Here is a 24,134-nt window from a genome sequence, read left to right as displayed (position 1 = left end):
GTTCTCTTGAGCACTTACCAGCAGCCGGCTGACGTGTGCAAACCCTGGGTACACATGCTCACTGTGTGACATGCTCCCACCTTTGACCCAGGAGTAGACTCTGGCCCAGAGAATCGCCCAGGCCTCACACCTGGGACAGAGCAGGATTCAGGCCTCCTGGTGGCCTGGCACCAAAGGCAGCATCTCCTGGCTCAGTCCCCCAGAAATCCACGCTTCACCCTCTCGCTTCTCTGTCCCCCAAAGGCTGTTAAACAGCATTGATCTACCACCCCAGTGTGCTCTGGTCTGGAAATGCGGGAGGTTTTGGCCCTCCCATTCTGCCCCCTCCATGCTGGCTCTGTCGTTTTGACCCCAAAGATACTCTGACTTTGGCACCATGACCCACAGTGCTTTGCAACACCCCGGCATGTCAGCTCTGTCTATATGGTGTCTGGTCTGCACTTCCTACCCTGTATTCAGCATCAAAGGGCTGAGAAGGTTCCTCTGTGCAATCCAGGTGTTTTTTTTTTAACCTCTTCGTGCAGTCCAGCCCATTTTCAGCTAGAGAAATGGGCTGAAGAAGACAGAGAAGCTTTGCTGAGGTCAGAGGATGAACCAGCACCCTGCCTCCACGCCGACCCCCCATTCCCAACCTGCCAGCACCCACATGATCAGCCCAGATCAGCAGCTCTTCGTGGAGCCTGGAGCTCACAGGGACGCTCACCCAAGAGTCCCCATCCTTCCTTCAGGCCCGATGACGACTCCTCCTGGTCCATTCTGACAGCCAGCCCCAAGCTCTCAAGCAGGACACAGACCCTGGACGGCCGGTCATAAATGCTCACCGGCTCCCTCCTGCTTTCATGCCCAGCTTTCTCTGCAAGGAGAAGCGAAGGGAGCCACAAAGGGCAGAGTCTGCAAAAGTCTGCACGTTGCGCTCCTTTCAAAAGAGACCGGGACCAGTGGCAGCTCAAAGGTGGACACTGGCAACTCTGAACTCTTCTGTTCAAGAAAGCGCCTCAGAGCCTCGTGGCTTCAAAACTGGTATTGGGAAATGGCAGGGAAGGTGGCGGTGGAAACGAGAGAAGAAGCAAGGGGGAAGGAACACACCGCAAAGTCTTTTATACACACTCAGAGCTCTTCTGCTTAGGTTTTCTAGGTTACATCTATTTTTCATTAGTCTCTGAGGTCCCAGCTTTGGACAACTACTGTGTATTTTGACAGGGCAGAGGTTTACAGAGGTCAGAGCAGGTGAAACTTTAAACAGCTATCGAAGTTACCTGCCATCCTTGACAGAGAGCTGTGTCTATATCATAAAAAAAGTAAAGTTGTTTTAGAATTGATTAGAAGGGTAGGTGTACGACATCCCCATGGGGTTTAAGATGAAACCAGTTACCAAATAGGCCAGTTCCATTGTTTCCACTTTATTGGGGCAAAATTGACAAATATAAATTGCACATATTTCAGGTATACGCTGTAATGTTCTAGTACGCATATACATTTTGAAATAACCACCACAACCACGCTAGTTAATACATCCATTACATCACAGTTACTATTTTCTTTGTGTGTGTGTGTGTGTGTGTGTGTGTGTGTGTGTGTGTGTGGTATGTTAAGAGCACTTAAGATCTACTCTCTTAGCAAATTACAATACACAGTATACAGTACAGTATTGGTCACTACAGCCAACATGCTGTCAAGTAGATCTCCAATAGGTACAATAGGTACAATTTGTCATACATATCCAGAACGCTGTAAAATTAATACCTCCTGCATAACTGACACTTTGTACCCTTGGATCAACTTCTCCCCATTTTCCTCCACCCTTTACTCTGCCATCAGCACCGTTCTAATCTCGATTCTGTTAAGTGTGACCTTTTCAGATTCCACATATAAATGCAATCATATGGTATTTGTCTTTCTGTGTCTGGCTTATTTCACTTAGTACAGCGTCCTCCAGGTTCATCCACGTTGTCACAGATGGCAGGATCACTTTCTTTTTTAAGGCTGAATAATATTCCCTTGTATATCATGTATCAGATTCTCTTTATCCCTTCACCTATGGATGGATACTTAGGTAATTAGGCTGTTTCCATATCCTGGCTATTATAAGTAATGCTGTGATAACCGTGGGACTCCAGATGGCTCTTTGAGATCCTGGTTTCATTTCCCTTGGATACATACCCATAAGGGGAGCTGCTGAACCATATGGTAGTTCTGGTTTTGATTTTCTGAGAAGCCTCCATACTGTTTTCCACAGTAGCTGCACCAGTTGACATTCCTGCCAACAGCACACAAGAGTTCCCTTTTTTGCCGCGTCCTTGCCAGCTTTCGTTATCTTTTGTCTTTTTGATAATAGCTATCCTAACAGATAGGGGGTGATAGCTCATGGTAGTTTTGACTTGCATTTCCCTGCTGATTTGGTGGTGTTTTAGGCCCATTTCATTTAGAATGTCCACTAGGGGACTCAAAATAATCCAGCGAGTCATTTTGTGTGTTGATGAGGGGCTGAGAGGGGCCGTCGAGGCTTAGTCCCTGTGATGCTGTCATCAACAGCTCAGGGAGGGCTGGAAGGGCAGCAGGGCTCCAGCCACTCAGGGAGCTGCCCTGCATCCTTCTGTGGAGCAGACACGTCACAGGCACAATCTCTGACCCTGACCAGCACCCATTTTGCAGGTGAGGGTCTTGTTTCCGAGAGGTGAAGTCACAGAAAAAGCATACCCGTTTCATTGGCAGCTGCCACAGAGGTGGAAAGCAAACTAAACCTAGTCGATGGCACATTCTAGATCCAAAGAGAGATTTGGACAGGCAGGGACCAGGCTCGACAGAAGGAGACAGATGGATCCTACGGGAGATCATTGGATGTTTCAATGCTTGGGTTCGAAAACGCAAGCCCATAAATGGAAGAGTGGGGAGGGGCAAGGAGAAGAGGCCTGGGGCCAGCCCTGGTGGGTCACTACTGTGCTGCGTCTGCCGGAGAGACCCGGGAAGTCACGGCGTGCAGGAGAGCAGACAGACCGCGGCTCCCGGAAGTGGAGGGCGGCGCCTGCTCTGTGATGAGACGCTCACACCTGGGGATTTGGGTTCAGCTCTGGAATCTGAACCCTAAGAGCAGGGCGGCAGTCGGGAGGCAGGAGCACTTGAAATTGAGGGATTTGTCAAAGTGCTGAAGGCACTGGCCATGTCCAGAAGTGAAAAGGAATGGATGGTGGGGAAAGGGTGTTAGAGTGGATATCTTCTCCTCCTGGGACACCCCGAGGGCTGTAAGGGCTCATTACATCCTTTCAAGTGTTTAAATTCTAGACTCATGTACAGAAGAAAGGGATACGACTCGATACTAGACAGACAAAAAGCTTCTCCTGACAAGTCTCGGCACTGTGGGAAGACAGATGGACAGGGTGGAAGGTAAAATAGAGAGGCAGTGAGCACCCAGTCACCGGAGGTAATCAAGTACATGCTGTCAGGGCCCCATGTAGACTTGTGTGGGTGCTACTCACTTTGCTTTCCATGAATTCCTTCTTCCATAAGGAAACCTGATTATACTGTATAGCTGTGTTGGTATAACAACAGATGTGATACATGCTCGATGATTTTCACTTCTTTAACTCTGACTTTAGAAGAAATGCAGATGTCCTCCTGGGCCCCTGACGGTCTCATGGGCCGCTGTGCTGACCATGCGTGGGCCCGTGCTGCAAAGCAAGAGTCCCAATGATTGTACACTGGAGGGAGGGTGTTAAGGTCAGACTTCTACACGCTCCCTAGTCTGAGGTTCCCCCCAAAGAATGGGGGCGTGCCCCAAGCTGCTTTCTGAGATTGTCAGGGTAAAGAGTGGTGTGCCTGTTACAGTTCCACTCTGCAGAGAGTGTACACCCAGACCCCAATTACCACAGATGGTAACGCCTGAGACCGTAACTAGGGGGCCAGGGTGGAGATGAGGGGTAGTGGTTCCTTTGTTTCATGTCCTCCCCTTTGGGTCTGGTTCAAACGTTTCTATTTAACCAATAACATGGATCATAGTTTATAAAACAACTAAATAAGAATACTAGCAAAAGGATCTATAAATCTGACTTTCATTTTTATTAGGGGCGGGAGGGGTTGTCCCGCCCAATTCTCTGTTCTCCGTCGGACCAGGAACACCTCCATCAGGGATGAGGCCGTGAGGGTGTCCCTGGGCAGGTGGGGTGTTTCCAGTGCCGAGAACAACATGTGCAAAAGTTCAGCAAACGCCTCGATGCAACCAAGAACAGAGATATAACACCGGCCACAAGGGATCTCTCCTCTCCGGTCCAGCCAAACAAACTCAGAAACATAGAGATTCAGAAACCCTCTGCCTCAGCAGAGTCCTCCGGTCAACATGCACACATTGAAGCTTGGTCTTCTGTTTTCTAGGACTCGAGGTTCCAGCTCGCAGGGCACATGGCTGCTAAATGCCACTGGGCCAGGACCTAAGAATCACCCCAGACCCAAGGGGAGGAAGGAAAGTGACCGAAACTCTACGGAGTCTGTCCCCTGACGTCTCCTGCGTGAAAGACACAGCCGGAACCAATGCTGTGCCACTGTCAGGCCTGTTGCTGTAGTCGTGCTTTTTGTAAAAAATCAGTTCTGACTTCAGCACGATAAGCCTTCAAAGGGCTGAATGCTTTCGGGACAAATTCCCTCCGTGGTGTAGCTCTGTGAATAGGATCAAAAAGGGTATTAATGATGGAATGGTGAATTGCAAGTGATTCCTAACTGAAGGAGAACAAAAAGCTAGGGAAATATCTATGTTCTGGAAAAAAGGAAAGAAGGAAAAAAGAAAAGAAAAAAGAGACAGGCATGGGAATCTGTTGATTTGGAAGGGCGAGAACAGGAAACAGGCCTCTACCTTTGAATCTCTCTCTGGTGCCTAAACCCCCAAAGGCCTTTCGCTCAGATGCTGGTGTGCACGCAGAGCTGTTGATTAACCCCCTCCTGTCCGCTGGGCCTCACTGGGTGTCTTGCTTGGATGAGGAAAGGAGGGGAGCTGGAGTAAGACTGGGAGGCGGTCCTAGGAATTCTCACTCGAGAAAACATCTGGCTTTCCCACATCTCTGGTGCAAAACAAACAAGAACCTGACTAAATGATGTGCACTGTGTTCTAAGGTAGACTCCTTTGGGAGCCTGACAAATAAACAAAACGAGCAACATAAACGAGGCCCCAAACTCTGGCAACGAGGTATACTTGCAACCATGGTCTTTCACAAAGGCACAGATGACGAGTGGCAGGGTTTTTTGTTTTTTTCAGAATCCACTTTCCAGTAAACAATCTAAACCGTGTATGAAGACCCCAGACCCTTCTTCTGCCCTTTCCCCCTGCCCCCCACCAGGCACAACCCCCCATCAAAATGGTATACCCGCCCCCAGAGAAACCTCCAAATCTGATTTATCTATTTTTTGCTCTCTCCTCATGATTACTCCCCTCCCCTTAAAGCCTGGCTTCCCTGAAACCAAATGTGAGCCATTCTCTAACTGCACCGGAAAATCAGAATTTATTGTACATATGTTTGTGTTCCACTTAATAAAAAAACCTATATTTTAAGATAAACTTTGTTAGTAATTCATGAGGTAAGTGACTATTTATGCTAATCAGGCAGAAATATATTCTCAAGCATAATGCATTACATAAATTTGAATGCAAAATGTTCAATTATGAAGTAAATACAGGTAATGCAAATAATAAATTACCTCTAATAAAAATTATAAAAGATGTGTCTTCAAAGAGAGAGCGGCTTTAACTTACAACTGTGAATTGCTTAAAGAGAAAAGAATTAATAAATGCTGATTTACTCTGATGATTATTTAGCACATAATTCACCTATTCATAACGACTCCTAGTAATCAGACTGTTGTCTTACATTCTCCAATATGAGGCAAGACTGTTTCCTCAGCAATTTTACCCTTATCAGATTATCTCATCTGATTCGATTAATTTTCTTCCATGAATCTGCTAACAGTGATTTGTGATTTACTTGCCCTGCTCACTAAAGACTGTTAAAAGGATTTCTCTAACACTCCAGCTAAGAACACGCCATGCCTCATCATTCAGTTCCTCTGAACAACTCTTTCCTCAAATCGATTCAGTTGGTTTCAGAGTGAAATTCAGTGGACACTGGTTAGTTCTGCGCCGTAAAATCAGCTCCTGGATAAACAGATAGTTCAGACGCTACCCTTGATGCATTTTGTTCTTTTTAGATTATATATGTCTCATTCCAACATGATACACCTGAACGGTGGTAACTCACAATCAGGAAGACCATATTATTTTTCACTTTGAATCATTATAATTTGGATGTAAACAGGGTTTGAATGTTTTTTTTTTTTTGCATGAAGTTGTTATGTACGTACTGACATGAAACCAACACTGTTTTTGATGTGAGGGTTTCACAATCTCCTACATGATTCGACCCATGCCCTCCTCCCTCCCACCAAATTCCTCTATAAAGATTCACTGCTTTCAGAAAGTTGAATGCTACTGGTTTGAATTGGTCAATAATGACAAACGCGTGGTTTCTAAATTACTCTATATTGTTCTACAGAGATTACCAGAGTATATATAGCACGGGGGTATTAAGCAGTAAGAAAACACAGTTCATATTGTATTTGGATTATATTGGCTAGGAGAGAAGTGAAACAAACAATGTTAGCAAAGAAATCTAAAGAAATGTGGCCTGCTGTAATTGTAGAGATTCAAAAACCTGAATAGTACTAATTAAAATGAGAGAGCTCAATTGTTACAAGAGAAACGCTGCTAACAGAGGACTGTAAATGTTTAGACACCCCTGTGAATCACCAAATAATAAAGGAAAAAGGACAAAAATGAGAATTAAGTTATAAGCTTGGGAGCACCACTGCTCCATGTCTAAAAAATAATTTGTATCTTTTTTTTTTTTCCAAGAGAAAATGGGAGACTATAAAAGACTCTGCAGTGAGAGAAAGAAAAATACCCTGGCTTGACAGCAGTGTACAAAAATAAAATGTGCAGATAATAATACATTTAGCTGCCCAAACATGGGCATTTAATTTCTAGAAATGATACATAATTGCAACAATTAGGTGCATGGCCATGAATCTGTATCTCAAGATCTTCCTCATTAGTGAACTTTGTTTATAAATGTTGTTTATTTATAAATGTAGCAGTTTCAGTGTTCCTAACCAAAAATACTTTCATGAGTGGCAGGGATCATATCTCACAGCTTTTATAAAAAATCCAATGGAAAAGGATTAAAGCAAAAATTGTAATAAAAAAAGAATGAATTCTTCCTAAGTATACTGAAATTCATATTTTACATTAAAATATAAACTTCAAGCATTTGTGGATAATAACTTTAAAAAGACTTAGAAAAGTATTGCTATAGACAATGCTAATGACATAATATGTTTATGTAATTTAAGCAGTAAATTTTTCCTCTGAATACCTAAGCTGTAATCCCTTAACTTCATTACTAGGTGAAATACTGTTTGACAGAGGAAAGCAAAGAGATTCTGTGAGGCTGCATAAATATTGACATAATCTTCACTCTTTCTTCCCCAAACTGGTTACGGACATATCTCATTCCATCCTAACAAAGTACTCCCATAAAACCCAAGCTACTCTTATAAACATCGTCTCTGCAGTAATGATGAAAAGAAAAAGTGCTTTTCTGGAAAATACCAACAGTGCTGGCCTTTTAGGGTAACGACTTGCCTACAAGCCTTTTGGGGAGTCACTCCTTAGGGAGTCCCGGGTTTGCTGAAAGCCAAGGCTGCCAGCATGAGAGAAATGAACACAAGTCTAATCTGGCGTATGAAGCCAGTGAGTGACACCTAAGGTCTCATTATAAATAGTAAAGTATGCAGTCGGGTGGGTGAGAGCATTCTGAAGTGCAATGTTCAAGAAGCTGGCTTAATATATGACTAAGTGTCAGAAGTCAGGTTTTCTGAGAATTACTTTTCAGATAAACAACTTTATAGCACTGCACTTAATCTTACTTACTAGAGACATCTCATTTATCACTGAATTACAAGTAACTTTAATTCTATTGATATTGCCATAAAGCCCGTTGAAAATGCATCCTGGCACTTTTTAAAAAGGGTTTGGGGCCCTGTTTGTTACACGGGATCCTCTTGCATAAGTCTCCCGGGTCCCCTGGGCTCTTTCTCCACAGTCAAAGGGGACGATGGGGGAAAAAAGTGTTTCCCCGCACCTGCCATCACTGCCTTCAGCCCCTTTCCTGACAAAGTCTGGTTCTCCCACTTGCAACCAAACTAACTTTCCGCCCCTCTTTCCTCCTCCCACCTAGGGAAACCAGCTTCTTTTCATTTCATCAACAAAACTGGACACGGATCAATTTCAACTGACCTTTGCCGAAAGGTGGCGCTGTTGAGGTAAGAACCAACTGTCCAACAATAGTTTTCACTCTTCGACCGTTTTGCAGGCTTTTCAGATTTTTTTTTAAATACACCCTCCTAGAGTCTCCCCCTCCCATAAAATAAGATAAATATGATTAACACCAAGTGCATTTCATTAATTGGAGGAATCAACAGTCCAACATCCAGGCAAGCAGGCTGGTCTTCCAAACGCTGGGTCGGCTCCGCGCTCTCTCGCTTTCCCTCAAATAAATCTCGGCTTCTCCATCTGGCCTATCGCTTTAAAATCTTAGAAACAGAGTTGCTGGTTTTTTCTTTCTTTTTTTTTTCCCTTCCTTTTTCTTTTCTTTCTTTCTTTCTTTCTTTTTTTTTTTTTTTTTTTTTTTTGCAAAGCTTTAGAAGAATCGATGGAGAAAACGGAACAGTTATTAGCATCTGCAACACCCTCGAGGGGAGAAGCAGCCCCGACTCCCGTCCTCCCAGCCCCCACTCTGGGTTTCCGGACCCGTCCGAGAAACCGCGGTTTAAAACTTAACCCTTCGAGGGGAGCTGGTGAAGGCTGGGGTGTTGGTTCTTTTTTCGCCCCCGTTCCTCCCCACGATCAAGTCTGAAATAAGTGAAATGTAAAAGTGCAAAGGCCGCGCAAGACCCTGATAAACAGGAGTCAGATTTCATATGGGGGTGGATGAGTATGTGTGTGTGTGTATGAGAGAGAGAAATGAATCCCAAAGGCCAGACTCGGGCCAGAGTCAGAAGCCCGAGGGTGAGGAGCCGGACTGACCTGACTCCGAGCTTTCCCGGAGTTAATGCGCGTAGGCGTTCGTACCCCCCAGCCAAGGACTGGAGACGTCAGCAGGCAACCAGCCCCCGCGCGGAATGACCCCTGAACAACTTATTTCAAGTCCTTTAAAAGAGGCTGATAAAACGGGCTCTCTCCGCGGACTTGGAGCCGCCCTGGCAGGCGCGCGGCCGGGCGAGGTTGAGCGCGCAGTGGGGACCCCTGCGCTCCTACGCGCGCGCGGGCACCGGAGAGAGGGACAAAGAGTTGGGTCCAAGTTTGCGCTCCGCGCACTGCCAGGCTCGGGGAAAGGAAGGTTCCCCCCGGGCGGAAACCTGGGTGCCCTAAGGTGGCGCAAGGAGAAAAATCTACCCGGCGAATTCACGATCCCTGGTGGGGGGTGGGGGGGCGGTCAGGAAGGGGTTGGGGGGCGGGGAGCAGGCCAACCGTGGCCGAGCGAATGGCAGGCAAGCTGGGGCTCCAGAAGGCAGGCCTCTCTAGCTCCGAAGTAAAGCAAACCGCCCTCACTGTCCACCGGGGTTCCCGCAGCCCCTCCGGGAAACTCCGTCCCCTCGTGCACCAAACTTTGCTCCGGGCTTTGCAACCTCGCGCGGAGGCTGCGGCGCGGGAAGGGTTAAGACTGCCCGTCCCAGCTGACAGTCAGCTGATTGGGCCCTGATTGACAGCTCGGAAAAGTTTCCTTGTTTCTCGACTCCTATGCTAATCGCGGGCGCTCCCGCCGCCTCCCATTGGTCCAGAGTACCAGTCAATTTCCCATTTGGGCCTGACGTCACGAGTGCTATAAAACTCAGCAATAGCTTTAAACTCTTCTTGCTGGATCAGAGGCTTTAAAATCTTTTTTTTTCATCTTCGAGCTGTATAGCTCCGGCTGCTCGTCGGCTTGGTCTCCCTCCTTTTGCTCCGCGCCTCGCCTTTTCCCCAGGACTTCGCTATTTCGCTTTAAAAGAAAAAAAAAAAAAAAGCAAGAAAGAACTCAACTCCCCCCACCCCTCCCTTTCCTCCAGCGCGGCTGCACCTCTGTCTTGCACTTTGCACAGAGGGAGGAAGAGCGCGAGGTTGAGCGAGGGGAGAGGAAAAAAAAATTTTTTTTTTAATAAAAAAGAGCCAGGCAGAAGAGGAGGCGAGAAGCATGAAGTGTTAACTCCCCCGTGCCAAGGCCTGCGCCGCCCGGACAGCCGCCTGCCGCGCCTGCAGCCCCGAACGGCCGCCGCGCGCGCCCCGCCTGCAGCCGGGGCCGGCAAGCCGGGCCGAGCCCTCCTTATGCAAAGCGCGCAGCGGAGCGGCGAGCGGGGGACGCCGCGCACCCAGCCGGGCTCCTCTGGCTTCGCCGCCGCAGCCGCCGCCGCCGCCGCCACCGCAGCCCGCGGAGGACCTTCCCGAGCCTGAAGCCGCCCGCTCCGCGCGCTAGGAGGCGAGCAGGCGAGGAGGGGCCGGGGCGAGCGAGCGAGCACATTGGCGTGAGCCGGGGGGGGAGGGAGGGCGGGCGCGGGGGGCGCGGGCAGGGCGGCGGGGGTGTGTGTGTGTGTGTGTGCGCTCGGAGGTTTCGGGCCAGCCACCGCCGCGCGAGCTAGAAGCGCCCCAGCCCGGCAAGCTGGCTCACCCGCTGGCCACCCAGCACAGCCCGCTGGCCCCTCTCCTGCAGCCCATCTGGCGGAGCGGCGGCGGCGGCGGCGGCGGCGGCGGCGGCAGGAGAATGGCATCGGAACTGGCAATGAGCAACTCCGACCTGCCCACCAGTCCCCTGGCCATGGAATATGTTAATGACTTCGATCTGATGAAGTTTGAAGTGAAAAAGGAGCCGGTGGAGACCGACCGCATCATCAGCCAGTGCGGCCGTCTCATCGCCGGGGGCTCGCTGTCCTCCACCCCCATGAGCACGCCTTGCAGCTCGGTGCCCCCTTCGCCCAGCTTCTCGGCGCCCAGCCCGGGCTCGGGCAGCGAGCAGAAGGCGCACCTGGAAGACTACTACTGGATGACCGGCTACCCGCAGCAGCTGAACCCCGAGGCGCTGGGCTTCAGCCCCGAGGACGCGGTCGAGGCGCTCATCAGCAACAGCCACCAGCTCCAGGGCGGCTTCGATGGCTACGCGCGCGGCGCGCAGCAGCTGGCCTCGGCGGCCGGGGCCGGCGCCGGCGCCTCCCTGGGCGGCAGCGGCGAGGAGATGGGCCCTGCCGCCGCCGTGGTGTCCGCCGTGATCGCCGCGGCCGCTGCGCAGAGCGGCGCGGCCCCGCACTACCACCACCACCACCACCACCACCACGCCGCCGGCCACCACCACCACCCGACGGCCGGCGCGCCAGGCGCCGCGGGCAGCGCGTCCGCTTCGGCCGGCGGCGGCGGCGGCGGCGGCGGCTCCGGCGGCGGCGCGGGCGGCCCGGCCAGCGCCGGGGGCGGCGGCGGCGGCGGCGGCGGCGGCGGCGGGGGCGCGGCGGGGGCGGGGGGCGCCCTGCACCCGCATCACGCCGCGGCCGGCGGCCTGCACTTCGACGACCGCTTCTCCGACGAGCAGCTGGTGACCATGTCGGTGCGCGAGCTGAACCGGCAGCTGCGCGGGGTCAGCAAGGAGGAGGTGATCCGGCTGAAGCAGAAAAGGCGGACCCTGAAAAACCGCGGCTATGCCCAGTCCTGCCGCTTCAAGAGGGTGCAGCAGAGGCACGTCCTGGAGTCCGAGAAGAACCAGCTGCTGCAGCAGGTCGACCACCTCAAGCAGGAGATCTCCAGGCTGGTGCGCGAGAGGGACGCGTACAAGGAGAAGTACGAGAAGCTGGTGAGCAGCGGCTTCCGAGAAAACGGTTCGAGCAGCGACAACCCGTCCTCTCCCGAGTTTTTCATGTGAGTCTGACACGCGACCCCAGCTCGCCACCTTGATAAGCGCTCCGTGGGGGTCCGGCTCGGGTGTGGGCTTGCAGTTCCAAGAGCCTTGCTCGCCACCACCTCGCCCCCTCCCCTCCCGAGCTTGCCCCCTGCCCGCCCCCCAGTTGCCCCCTGCACACACACACACACACACACACACACACACACACACACACATACACACACACACACTGCTCCGAGATGATGGTGGTGGCGGCGGCAGTTTTTGAGTTGGGGAGGGGTTGGTGGTCTGGCTCATGGATTGCCAATCTGAAATTCTCCATAACTTGCTGGCTTGTTTTTTTTTGTTTGTTTGTTTGTATTTTTTTTTAACATCCCTCCCCCCCCCCCACCTTTCACTTGCTCAATGTTCAAAGATCTCAACAGAGTTCCTCATGCTCACCTTTGAAGCCTGCATCATTCACATATTTTTTTTTCTTCTTCAGTTCATGAGCTGGTGTTCATTTTCTGTGTGTGTGTTTTATTTTGTTTGGATTTTTTTTTTTTTAAAGAACTTTGAGTTTTTGGAGCTTGCTGTGTTGCCCCTATCTCGACCCCCGCCCCCATCCTCCACCCTCACTCCCTTGCCACCCATCTCCTTTGAGATTTAAAGAAAAAAAAAGGCTAAGTTTTTTTTCTCCTCCTGAGTTCTTCATATGAGATTGAGCTTGCAAAGGAAAAAAAAATGTGAAATGTTATAGACTTGCAGCGTGCTGAGTTCCATCGGGGTTTTTTGAGCATTGTTATGCTTAAATAGAGGAAAAAAAATCCTCATGAACCTGCCACAATCAAGCCTGCATCAACCTTCTGGGTGTGACTCGTGAGTTTTGGTCCTTATGATGCCAAATCTGAGAGTTTAGTCTGCCATTAAAAAAATAAAAAAAAAAACTCATTCTCATCTCATGCATTATTATGCTTGCTACTTTGTCTTAGCAACAATGAACTATAACTGTTTCAAAGACTTTATGGAAAAGAGACATTATATTAATAAAAAAAAAAAGCCTGCATGCTGGACATGTATGGTATAATTATTTTTTCTTTTTTTTTTTTTTTTCCTTTTGGCTTGGAAATGGACGTTCGAAGACTTATGGCATTGGCATTCATACTTTTGTTTTATTGCCTCATGACTTTTTCAGTTCAGAACAAAAAAAAAAGTGCAACCCTAGAGCCTTCTTCCCATGAAAGTTTGCATCTGCTCCAAAACTGCTTTGAGTTACTCAGAACTTCAGCCTCCCATTGTAAATGCACTGAAGGGGTTCCTTGTCAAAGATGCCAGGATGGGTTAAAAATTTTAACAAGGCCAACAGTAAAGAACTCTTAATGTATTCTTTTTAAATGAGAATGACCACCCCATTGGGTGGACTAAAATTGTGCTGTTGCCGAAAGCAGTCTAAAATTTATTTTTAAGAGAAAGAAATCTGCCCCATTATTTTTGGTTTGTTTTGTTTTTATTTTTTTTGGCTTTTGGTCATTGTCAAATGTGGAATGCTATGGGTTTCTAGTATATAATTTAATTCTAGTTTTTATAATCTGTTAGCCCAGTTAAAATGTATGCTACAGATAAAGGAATGTTATAGATAAATTTGAAAGAGTTAGGTCTGTTTAGCTGTAGATTTTTTAAAAGATTGATGCACTAAATTGTTTACTGTTGTGATGTTAAGGGGGGTAGAGTTTGCAAGGGGACTGTTTAAAAAAAAGTAGCTTATACAGCATGTGCTTGCAACTTAAATATAAGTTGGGTATGTGTAGTCTTTGCTATACCACTGACTGTATTGAAAACCAAAGTATTAAAAGGGGAAGCACCCCTGTTTATATCTGTAGGGGTATTTTACATTCAAAATGTATGTTTTTTTTTTTTCAAATTAAAGTATTTGGGACTGAATTGCACTAAGATATAACCTGCAAGCATATAATACAAAAAAAATTTGCAAAACTGTTTAGAACGCTAATAAAATTTATGCAGTTATAAAAATGGCATTACTGCACAGTTTTAAGATGATGCAGATTTTTTTACAGTTGTATTGTGGTGCAGAACTGGATTTTCTGTAACTTAAAAAAAATCCACAGTTTTAAAGGCAATAATCAGTAAATGTTATTTTCAGGGACTGACATCCTGTCTTTAAAAACAAATGAAAAGTAAATCTTACCACAATAAATATAAAAAAATCTTGTCAGTTACTTTTCTTTTACATATTTTGCTGTGCAAAATTGTTTTATATCTTGAGTTACTAACTAACCACGCGTGATGTTCCTATGTGCTTTTCTTTCATTTTCAATTCTGGTTATATCAAGAGAAAGAATAATTACAATAATAAACTGCATTTTTTTTTTTTGATTCTGTACTCAGTTTCTTAGTGTGCAGTTTAACTGGGCCCAACTCTGCACTAGAAGTTTGAAAGGCATCCTTTTCTCTAGAGGTAGGAGTAATGAAGAAGTAGGGAGGCAATAATTCAGGGTGAAACACAGGCTGTTTGGTTAGTGCAGTCCTTCTAATAATTAGTAACATGTAATGTAAATGTAAATTGCGCTCTCTGAAAATCCCCCTCCCCCTCAAAGTTTTCAGTTTTTAAATAAGTTGAGACACCATTGCCCTGCTGGAAACAAACAAGCAAACATACTAGCCTGTGAGCAGGGCCTTCTCGGCCGGCCGGCCTCGTCTGAGCGCCTGATCCCCCAGCGGCGTGCCCATCTGGAGAGAAATGAGCCCAGAAAGAGGGCATTGGCAGAGGTGGCTTGGGCACATATACATTCAGTGGTCAAGATAAACAGTTCTTGCCTTTTGGCTGAAACTGATTATTTTTCTTCTTCCCTCACACGCCATGATTTTCTTGTTAGCAAGGCCTGACAAGATTTCACATCAACACTTTGAACACATCAAAGTTGTTGGTTTGTGTTTTTAACTTTGAAGGTCATTTGTCTTAAATAGGAAAAAGAAAAATCCTCCTCTCACTTACAGAAGTCCAAGTATATATCTGGGTTTAAACTGCGTTATTAAATCATATTTCCCTGTGCAAATTTAGCTGAGGGCATCTCCATGTAGCTGAGCTGGTAATGATTGCAAAGCACCTTAGCTCCTGGAATAGGAGCGAAAAAATAATGCCTGATTGAAATAAAAGCTGTGTTTTGATTTATTGGTGTTTTATCCCAACACAGGTTGTGAGTGGGGGCTCCCTGAAAAGATCTGTTGGAGAGTCTGGAGCCACCTTCACTAACAGCACTGACCTATTTTAAAAATGACACAAATTCATGCAACTAATGTTACAAATTCATGCAGTTTGCATTCTTCATCAACTTTCCCTAGATCGCTAATAGGCTGTTAGACAAAGCCGACACTGTTTTGAAGATAGAGGCCAACACAGTGACTTCTGTTTTATTTTCTTTTCTGTCCTTTTAAAAAAAGGAAACAAAGATAATATTGCAACTCTGAAGGAATGCCTGATTTTGAGGAAAGCAGGTTGTGCTTGGCGCTGATGAGTTCTGGCCGGTGTATCCGCCTCCCTCCCCTCTTCCACAGAACACGAAGACAGAGGCTAACAGGGCATTTTGACCTTTCTCTCACTGTTAGCTTGGATAGGGACCCTGAATCCACACTTCATTTTGCTTTAACAGATGTCTTAGTAAACCTTCTTCCATGTACTTGAACTTAGCTGTTCTTCTCTGCTTCAGAGATTTTTTTTTTTTTTTTGGGTCTGATCCCAACGAGATTTGCAGTCTCCCACTGTAGAAGCAGAAATGGATGTATCCCTTAAGAGAGCCCAGCATCTGATGCAAGATTTCAGGCAAACACATTTTCCAGATAAGAGTGAAAATGGAGTTATTATAATTATCTCATGGGAAATGCCACTTCAGAGAAAAATACAGTGGTCCAACAATTAAGTGTTTTGATAGGACCCTACAAGATAGTTCAATATAATAAGCAGGTTTGGGACCCAAATATGAAAAACACAAAGTGGCGTTGGCAAAAAAAAAAAAAAAAAGGTGATTTTGGTGGCTGCCTTTAAGAGACGTTTAACTCCTAATAAAAGGCATCAGAAGAAGTAACCATATTTGGGGAAAAAAATTCCTAAAAAGATTTGAAATGTAATGTGTGGTGAACACAAATACATGCTTTTTTTTTTTTTTTTAACCAAAAAATCCTAAATCCTGCCGGAGCGCCCTTATTACAAATAGGTCTCTAATTTTTGTTGTGTTGTTTAAATCATGTGAGGAAATCTAGCTTTCCCTTCACACTGCATTTGAGGCTTTGTCTAAATAGTGTTAAAATTCCTTTCATTCCAAATGCAGAACTGAGCCCACTCACAAGTCGGAGCCATCTGTGGGACGTACCACATTTTGGAAGCCCCAAGATCATGTGCTTTACCCGTGTATTCACAAAATGAAATTTACATGAGAATTCTATTTATTATTATTATTATTATTACTGTCTGCAGTCATGAAAAACAGCCAACTTTTCTGTTTAATTTCCTTTTTTAAAAAGAGAATAAATGATTGTGTTAGGGATGAAAGGTATTACATGAATAACCTCCACGCTAACTGTGCCTCCTGTCTGAGGGTCTTAGGTACAGACCCACAGGAAACATGCTGGTGCTTCTGACTTTACCACGTGCCAACCCAAATAGACTCGCTTATTTTCAACCTGTAATATCGCTTAAAAAAAAAAATTCCACTGAAATTTACAAGATATATACAATGGTGTAAAGGGAAGTGTCCCAAAAGGTAACAGCCAGCATTTTAAAAGCCTATGGTAGACATGCACACGCTAAACAGTACTTTTTCACGCTTCATTGTTTCTCTGGCAGATAATTTTACTAAGAAGAAAAAAAAAATTTGATTCCCCTCCCCAAGCAGATGCCACGGGCAGAAGCTTTAGCAGAGCCGAGCACCCTGGTTTCCTCTCGGGCCCTGGATAGTATTGTAATTATCAGTGATGTCAAACGTGGTCATTCATCAGGCAGAGCCGTAAGTGAAACTAGTTAGTTAAGTACACCCGTTCCGTGGTCTTTTCTTCCCTCCCCCTTCTCTGCTGTCAGGCAGCCACAAAATCACTTCCCATGTTTCCTTTTTTTTCCCCAGAACCATGTAATAATTTTTTACAATGTATCTGACACATTAATAGACTGACATCAAATAGGCAGAGGTTCTACTTCCTGTTCTCAGTGAGGAAATGATGTCTAGATGATCATATTTATTTGCCTTCATGCCATAACCACCTGGGCTTTCAACAGAGGCCATTCCAATGGGAAATGCCTTATTTATTACCAAATATGCAATTCTAAGGTTCTGATCTTTTTCTCCCTTATACCTTCACCCCAGTAGTTTTTATTTACACCCGTCAAGTCGAGGTATTTCTGCTCTTAAATAGGACCTCCCCTTGCCAAACGACCAGCTTTCAGGCTAAACGCAGTGAGCAGAGGCAAATGGTAACCAGCCTTGCAAATACGGGGTGCAGCTGTCCCGGGAGCCGAATTCCCCACGTGTCCTTGTCTGAGATGACCCAAGTGGCTTCTGACACATTCAAAGGTTCACGAGTTCCGAAGTTGGAAGGTTTTAGCTGTTGTCTTTATTTTTTGGTTTAGGCCAGCTTACTTCCGTATTCACCCTTGACTTGATGAAACGCTCTCCACCCGCCATTCTAGGCCGATCAATATATTTAAAAGTTTGCTTGCCACATTTTTGCCTGTTGGTAGTTAAAGACTAACTGCGATAGGTTGGAAGATTGAGGTCCATGAGTGACAAACTTTAGCCGGCTAATTTCCATGCCAGTAAAACACACAGCCAGGCTCGGAGACCTTACATCTTATATAAACGTGAGATCAGAGAGGCTAGGAAATCTGATTCACCTGCTTTAGACTGCTCATCTGCCAGGCTCCCCACTGCGATTTACTTTCATTTGATTTACTCTTAAATTTTGTCCCTTTTCTTTGAAGAAATAAATGCCTTCGTTTTTAGGGGAGAGACACCTACCATGAGAGGCTATACTTTTCACCACTTCTGATGATTCCTCAGGAGGCTGAATGAATAATTTGGAGCCAGTGTCTTCCTTGTTGTCAATAGGAAAATGAGAGACACTTAAAGTTTGTTTTCTCATTGCGGGCCCATCCCAAATTTAAAAGATGTCCCGAGTCCAACACTAGGCAGACAGGAGCCCAGGGAGGTGATCCAGCCCTTCAGACCACCGCACGCCGATGTGCGTGTTTGTCTGTTTTTGTGTGTGTTTAAAAGCAGAGCTGGAGCCTTCACCCACCTTTCGATAACACTGCTTTTCTCACTTTTGATATAAATCTTCAAAATCTAGACATCACACAGCCCCAGAAAAGGGGAATCCTCTCCAAGCCTGGCTCCACCCGGGGCTTGTGAACAAACCCAGCTCTGTCTGGGCATTTTTTTTTTTTCCCTCCAGCGGGGGTAGGGGACAGAAGTGAGAGCATTTCAGTCTCCCAGGCTGTCTCATGACTGTCAGGGCATAAAGGAGTACAGTCCGGCCACAATGTGGGAGCATCTTTACCCTTTCGAGAGGGACACAACAAAAAACAAAGCAAATCAAATTGCTCAGCACGAAGGCGTAGCAAAACCCGCAACTCCCCGCCCGTTTCTGTAGCATCTGTGGGAGGTGAGAAATGAGGGACGCCAGAAAGAACTCTGACGCCGACTTCGAAGGCATGTCACCCAGTGTACACATTTGCACGCAGGTGCAAGCCAGGTTCAGCTGTCCATTTCCTCCCTGTATGTTCACATGTGTTTCTGTTTTGAAAACAATTTTAGAGCTCGAACCCCAATTAAGAGCTCAGAGGAAATTGTGAATGTCTTAAGTGTGGGGCATTTAGGGAACATATCAGCCTGTGACTTTGCCGTGGAGGCGTTTGGGACCAGTCGGATGTGTTGTGCCCATATTTCTACGGTCACCGCAGTAGGTCTGATGGCATCGTGACAGTTTCATTGTTTAATTTTGAAAGCCCTTTGTGTGTTTTCTCTAACTTTGCCCAACACAACAAGGCTAAGATAGGAAGAACACATCAGCGGCACACAGAAATTGGATCTTTCTATGTAAGTGCATCAAAGTTGGACAGTTTTAAGAAATTCACAAAATGCATTTTCCACAGAGAGGCTCTGATTGGAATGCACAGTTCTCGACCCAAATCATAACCATCTACCAGGCACCTCTTCCCCGTTCAACACACAGTTCCTTTTCCTTCCCTTTCTTTTTGTCAAATAACTATTCCCCGCCCCCCCCCCCCCCCCCCATAATTAGGACTTCGGATTGCAAAATCACATTCCTCCCTTCTCCACAGATTCTTGGACCTTTAGTTATGATTAGAAAGGGGCATTAATTCAAGAAGGGAGGATGAGGGAGGGGTGGTCTGTGGAGGTTTGGGAGAGGGGGGAGAGGAGAGGAAATAGTTCTGTGCTCACCCCCACACCCCCTTGGCCCCCACCCAGCCCAGGCCTGCCTGGGTGTGAGTTACACACGGGGGATTTGGATTCTGAATCTATTCTAAATATTCTGATCACCAGCCTTGAGTGTTTCCAAGCTGAGATTCCAAAGAATGGTTTTTCCTTGCGGTTGGTTCTTTCGGGTAGGAAATAGGCGAGGCCACAAAACCTTTGTAGAAGTGGGAGAGGAGGCGTACCACCCACTCCGTCCCTGTCCCAAGAGAATGCTGAAAAGGAGGCTGCGAAGGGGGCCCTGAGATGAAAACCTCGGCCAACAGAACCGTGTTCCCTTTTGCTCCCCACATTTCCCCTTGTTCTCCATGCCTTCGTCCACTTCCGGAAGCCTGGAGAAGTGGGTTTCTGGTCTGCTTTGGGGGATTTTTCCAGGAAGCAAAGCAGACCAGAGGAGCAAAGGGCAGCTAGCTGGTCTACAGGGGCTGGGCTGGGGTCGGGGGTGGTGGTGTCACTAACAGAGACCAACCTTGGCTTATGACCCCTGATCGCCAGGGGTCAGCTCTAGGTCATTCCCGGGGCCCCTGCTTCCCACCAGGCCGGATTTATCTGCAGGATGACTGACAGGCCGGTGGCAGACCCTGAGGTCCCCAGCATCCCTGAAGACAACTGCCATGTCCTTAGCTCCAGGGCCTCGGCCCCTGAGCGCCTGGTCCCTGGCCCATCCCAGTGTCCTCTCTGTGTTTCACGCCTGGTCACCAGGGCCATCAGAGACTCAGAAGTCACTGCGCTGGACCAGAAAGCAGTCACCTAAGCTGGGGCTTGGGGCCTGCTAGCTCGCTCCTGTGCCAGGCCCTGGGCAGACAGAGGCTGGGATGAGGAGGAGAGCTGGCAGGTGGCCGTGGCGTGTCTAAGCGCGGCTGCAGCTTCTGGGGCCCCTTCACCCTGGGCAGCCCTGCCCACCCAGCTGTGCTCTCCACCCGCCCGATACCCTGGCCACCGCGGCGGGTGCAGAAGGACAGGGCTCGCGGGGTGGGGTCCGGCTGCCCCTGCGTGCCCCAGGCCCCGGCGGCACCCCGGGTGGGGAGCGAAGGCTGGGGACTCTGCCCACAAAGCGGCTCCCCTCTGAAATGCCCGGGCCCGCACCTGCACCCGGGGCACCACCGCGGGCGGTCACTCCCAGTGCGCCCGGGGCCCAGCCCGCTTCTTGGACGTGTATTGGGATTTGGTTCAAGTGTTCCAGGAGGACCACCTGAGCCACAGTGGCGACCTCGGGGACGTGAAAACGACCCGCTTTGCTGAGTACAGGGGTGGGCGCATGGAGGGAGGAAGCGGATTCAGTCCTAAAACGCTCCTCCTTCACTTGGGACCCCCACATCACACTCCAGCCGCCCCAGGAACCTTCTGGAAGTAAGAACTTCAGGTCCAGGTCATTTGGTTTTTACTCTATTAATTTTCTGGCCCATTTTCCAGATCTGGCTTTATTTTATTTTATTTTTCCCCTTCTCTGGTTACAGACAGGGTGAAGAGGCAAAAGAAAAAAGGAAGGAGATCCAGATAACCTGCTTTAAGTCATTCTAGAAATCTCCATACTATATTTGGGATTTGCCTTGATAGAGTTTGATGCTTATTGTAGGGGAAAGCCACTCAAGAAAACTTCATTAGGATCTCACCCATAGCTCAGCTAGAGGGGCTCGCTTGGATTCCTGGGTTTAACACAGTGGCTGCTGAATCTCAGACACTCAGGAACTGTCAGCAAAGGACAAACTTTAAAATCACTCATTTCAGAAAAGAGCCTTTCATGCAGGATTTTTTTTTTTTCCTCCCTTATAGGGACCTTCAGTGTTTTGGATCCTTGAGTGCAAAGTAATTAAGCATCTCTGCACCTTCTTAAATAAACTTCCCCTTTCCCCCTTCTTCTTCTCTTAGGGAAGGATTCATAAATGTGCAGATAAATATGGTGAAAGGAAAGCAAGGGTCTCAGCATCTGAGCCGCTTTTACATTGTCAGATTCCACTAAAGTCCTTTTTGTTAGGGTGGGAGACCTGCAGTAATCATTCTCAGATGAAATCAGTTAAAAGATGATGGTTGAATCTATTTTCAGGCAGGGAATCCAACATATTCTTTCATCTGCCATTTATCTATCTTATTTCCATGTGATGCTCTTTAATACATTGTAGAGGGGGAAGCTATTAAAAGATGAATATGCAGTTTCCACACCAGGACATACTAATGAGCACACGACAGACTTCCTCATTCTCCTCCACGTGTTGGTAGGTGGGAACCAAACCAAGCCTGAATAGTCAAAGATGGTCTTCCCATAAAACCTTGGCCGGGCTTGGCATGACTCAGGGCAGCAAGGAGGTGCATGCTGACCATCTCTGTGTTCTCAGGGCATCCTGTCATGTTAACTCAACTCCCCCTGCACTGTACCGCTAATGAGACCTTTTCAAATCTTCCTTGGAATATCACCGCACATTCCTATGCTATTTAAAAAGTACCATTTAATTGTTAGGCAAATAGATCCCGCTCGTGGAGGCTCTGTGCTAGCAGATGGCCGGCCTGGGCTGCACCCGGTGCAGTCCGCCTTGAGAGTCTCCTCTCTACTCCCAGGAGAGGTGCCCTTGCCCCCACCCTTCTTCCCTAGTGACTAGGCTGGGTGAAGGTGATGAGGACAGACCCGGCAATGGCTTCTGGACCCTAGTCGTGTGTGCGAACTGAATCTCTCTCCCCTGCTTTGGAAAGTAAATGCCTTGATAACAGGATGGGTTCCCCAGGTGGCCAGCGAATAGAGGTCATCTTGAGGAAAATGACACCGATGATCTAAAAAGGACATCTACTTTATGAGATTTCAGGCAAGATGCCAAATATCACATTTAATGAGGCCCGATTCTTTTTCTCCAAAAATAACAGAGGCTATCAATGAGCTGGTCAGGAAGGCAAAGGGGAATTTTTGCAAAGTCTCCGTTCAATTACTGCTTTGTAATATTGTTCTAAAATTGAAGAATGCTTCACAAGTCTATGATGTCATGTAAAATATTCCTTGCAGAAGCTTAACATGTGTTTGCAGTGCCCCAAAGGAATTAAAAATATTGCCTCCACAATCTCTGAAGCTTTTATACTCTATTCAGTTGCATTTCAAACAGAATCTGTTGCTCCTAAAGGTTTTTTGTTTTTTTTTTTTAAAGTAACATTATATGGGAAGTTTTGTTTTGTCTTTTGTTTGTTTTTTGAGATTACCCATTTGAACTTGAAATGGAGAACAATTGATATCATGGATAACACTTCCAGGTTTTATAACTTCAGTATGTTTCTTGTTTCTTTTTTTTTTTTTGGCATAGAAATAATATATTTGGCAAAAGATTAGTGTATACTCTGACATGAAAAAGAGCAGTTTGTGCCATAACATTTAAAAAATCATTTCTAACATGAAATGTGGATGTAAGCCCATAATGTATTTGGGACAGCTCTGACAGATATGAGTCCAAATTTATTTATCTGTGTTTTAATACATAGTCAGACTGTTTAGATAAAGGACATTGGAAAAATTAGAGAGTTACACTAAATGAAAATTTAAGTAAAAGATTCTATCCCAGTTACAGCAGTCTAGATATTTCAGCAGGTGTATGTGTCATGTGTATTTTTTCACACCAATTGTAAAGTAATTCAAATAAAAGTGGGGCAGATTAAAGAAGAATAACTGAATCTTCACACTGGCAAAAAAATTAGATTGACTTACTGGTTTATCATAGTTATTGTACACAGATTTGTTGTAACCATGTTGAATTTTTTAAATTAGATTTTAAATATATTTTGACAGTTTGCACTTGTAGAGTATGGCTAACTATATGGAGAAATGACAGGTCTGCTTTGTTATTAAACTGCTGTCTGGAAAATATTGGACTCCGTACAGTAAATGATAATTATTTTGCCACTTAACATTAGTACAGCTAATAGCAATAAGGGGTTTTTGAACCATAGAAAGCTAAACTACTTTGAATTACTGTGCTTTGTTATTCACTGTGAAGCAAAAAAGACTTTTTTTTTTAAAGCAATCTCATTTTCATATTACCGTTCTAAGCATTCCCTGCTACTAATTTAAACAGAGTGGAAGTTAATAAATAAAAGAGTGTTCTCTAAATGGTTCTATTTGTTAAGAGAACATCTACGATTAAGGTCAGCAGTACTAGCAGAGTAGACCCTGTCTGTGGAAGAGGAGGGGGGAAGATGGAAGAGAATCCGGTCTAGGTAACGAAGCCAGGGAGAAGTAGACCAGTTTGGTTCCCCAAGGGATGCTCAGTCTGTGAACACTTGGGAGACACTCATCAGAGACCTTTCAGTCCTCATCCACTGTGAACCCAGGATCACTTGATTCTCTGAGCTGAGGGCAGCTTCAGGGCTGATGCCAGCTGCCAGGCCAGTGGACATCACTGTCTCCACCTTCGCAGGATCAGAGGCAGGGTGGAGGGGGGGTTGACGCAGCACGCCGCGCTGTTCTCTTCCATGCGAACCCTTCCTCTGGCAGGGCTGAGACCAGGCTGCCAAAGCAAGTGGACCTAAATTCCTCTTCTTTGGCTCTCATTCTGCCCTTCTCGTAGCTAGTTAGGCGGCCTTGAACATGCTGTCCTTACAAAGCCCTCTTCGTGGTTATTAATGACCCTTTGTTTATTTTAATATATTTACTGAATCAGGTACCCAAGGGAATCCTCTACATCAGTGATGTGAAAATTCCTGTTGCCCGAAGTCAAAGAGGTACATC

At 46.6% G+C, this 24,134-nt stretch overlaps 1 protein-coding gene and 1 long non-coding RNA gene across 4 annotated transcripts in view; one reads left to right on the top strand and one right to left on the bottom strand.

The window, feature by feature from the left end:
• Positions 1 to 3,672: 3,672 nt before the first annotated feature.
• Positions 3,673 to 9,936, bottom strand: LOC136160868 (uncharacterized). The gene is made up of 3 exons (XR_010661663.1): positions 8,333 to 9,936; positions 4,841 to 5,045; positions 3,673 to 4,647 (listed from the first exon to the last, which is right to left on the bottom strand). It is a non-coding gene; the product is annotated as an uncharacterized lncRNA (long non-coding RNA).
• A 19-nt stretch (positions 9,937 to 9,955) lies between these two features.
• MAF (MAF bZIP transcription factor) overlaps positions 9,956 to 24,134 on the top strand; it is a 347,890-nt gene continuing 333,711 nt past the window's right edge. For all 3 annotated transcript variants that reach the window (XM_065925076.1, XM_065925074.1, XM_065925075.1), the window contains exons 1-2: positions 9,956 to 11,971; positions 24,067 to 24,127. In XM_065925076.1, coding sequence (XP_065781148.1) covers positions 10,833 to 11,971; positions 24,067 to 24,100 — 1,173 coding nt within the window. In that variant the 5' untranslated portion in view covers positions 9,956 to 10,832 and the 3' untranslated portion in view covers positions 24,101 to 24,127. The remainder of the gene's footprint in view (positions 11,972 to 24,066; positions 24,128 to 24,134) is intronic.

This window comes from Muntiacus reevesi, chromosome 2 (assembly GCF_963930625.1).
Source record: "Muntiacus reevesi chromosome 2, mMunRee1.1, whole genome shotgun sequence".
Lineage (NCBI taxonomy): Eukaryota > Metazoa > Chordata > Mammalia > Artiodactyla > Cervidae > Muntiacus > Muntiacus reevesi.
This window is presented reverse-complemented; position numbering and strand designations above follow the sequence as displayed.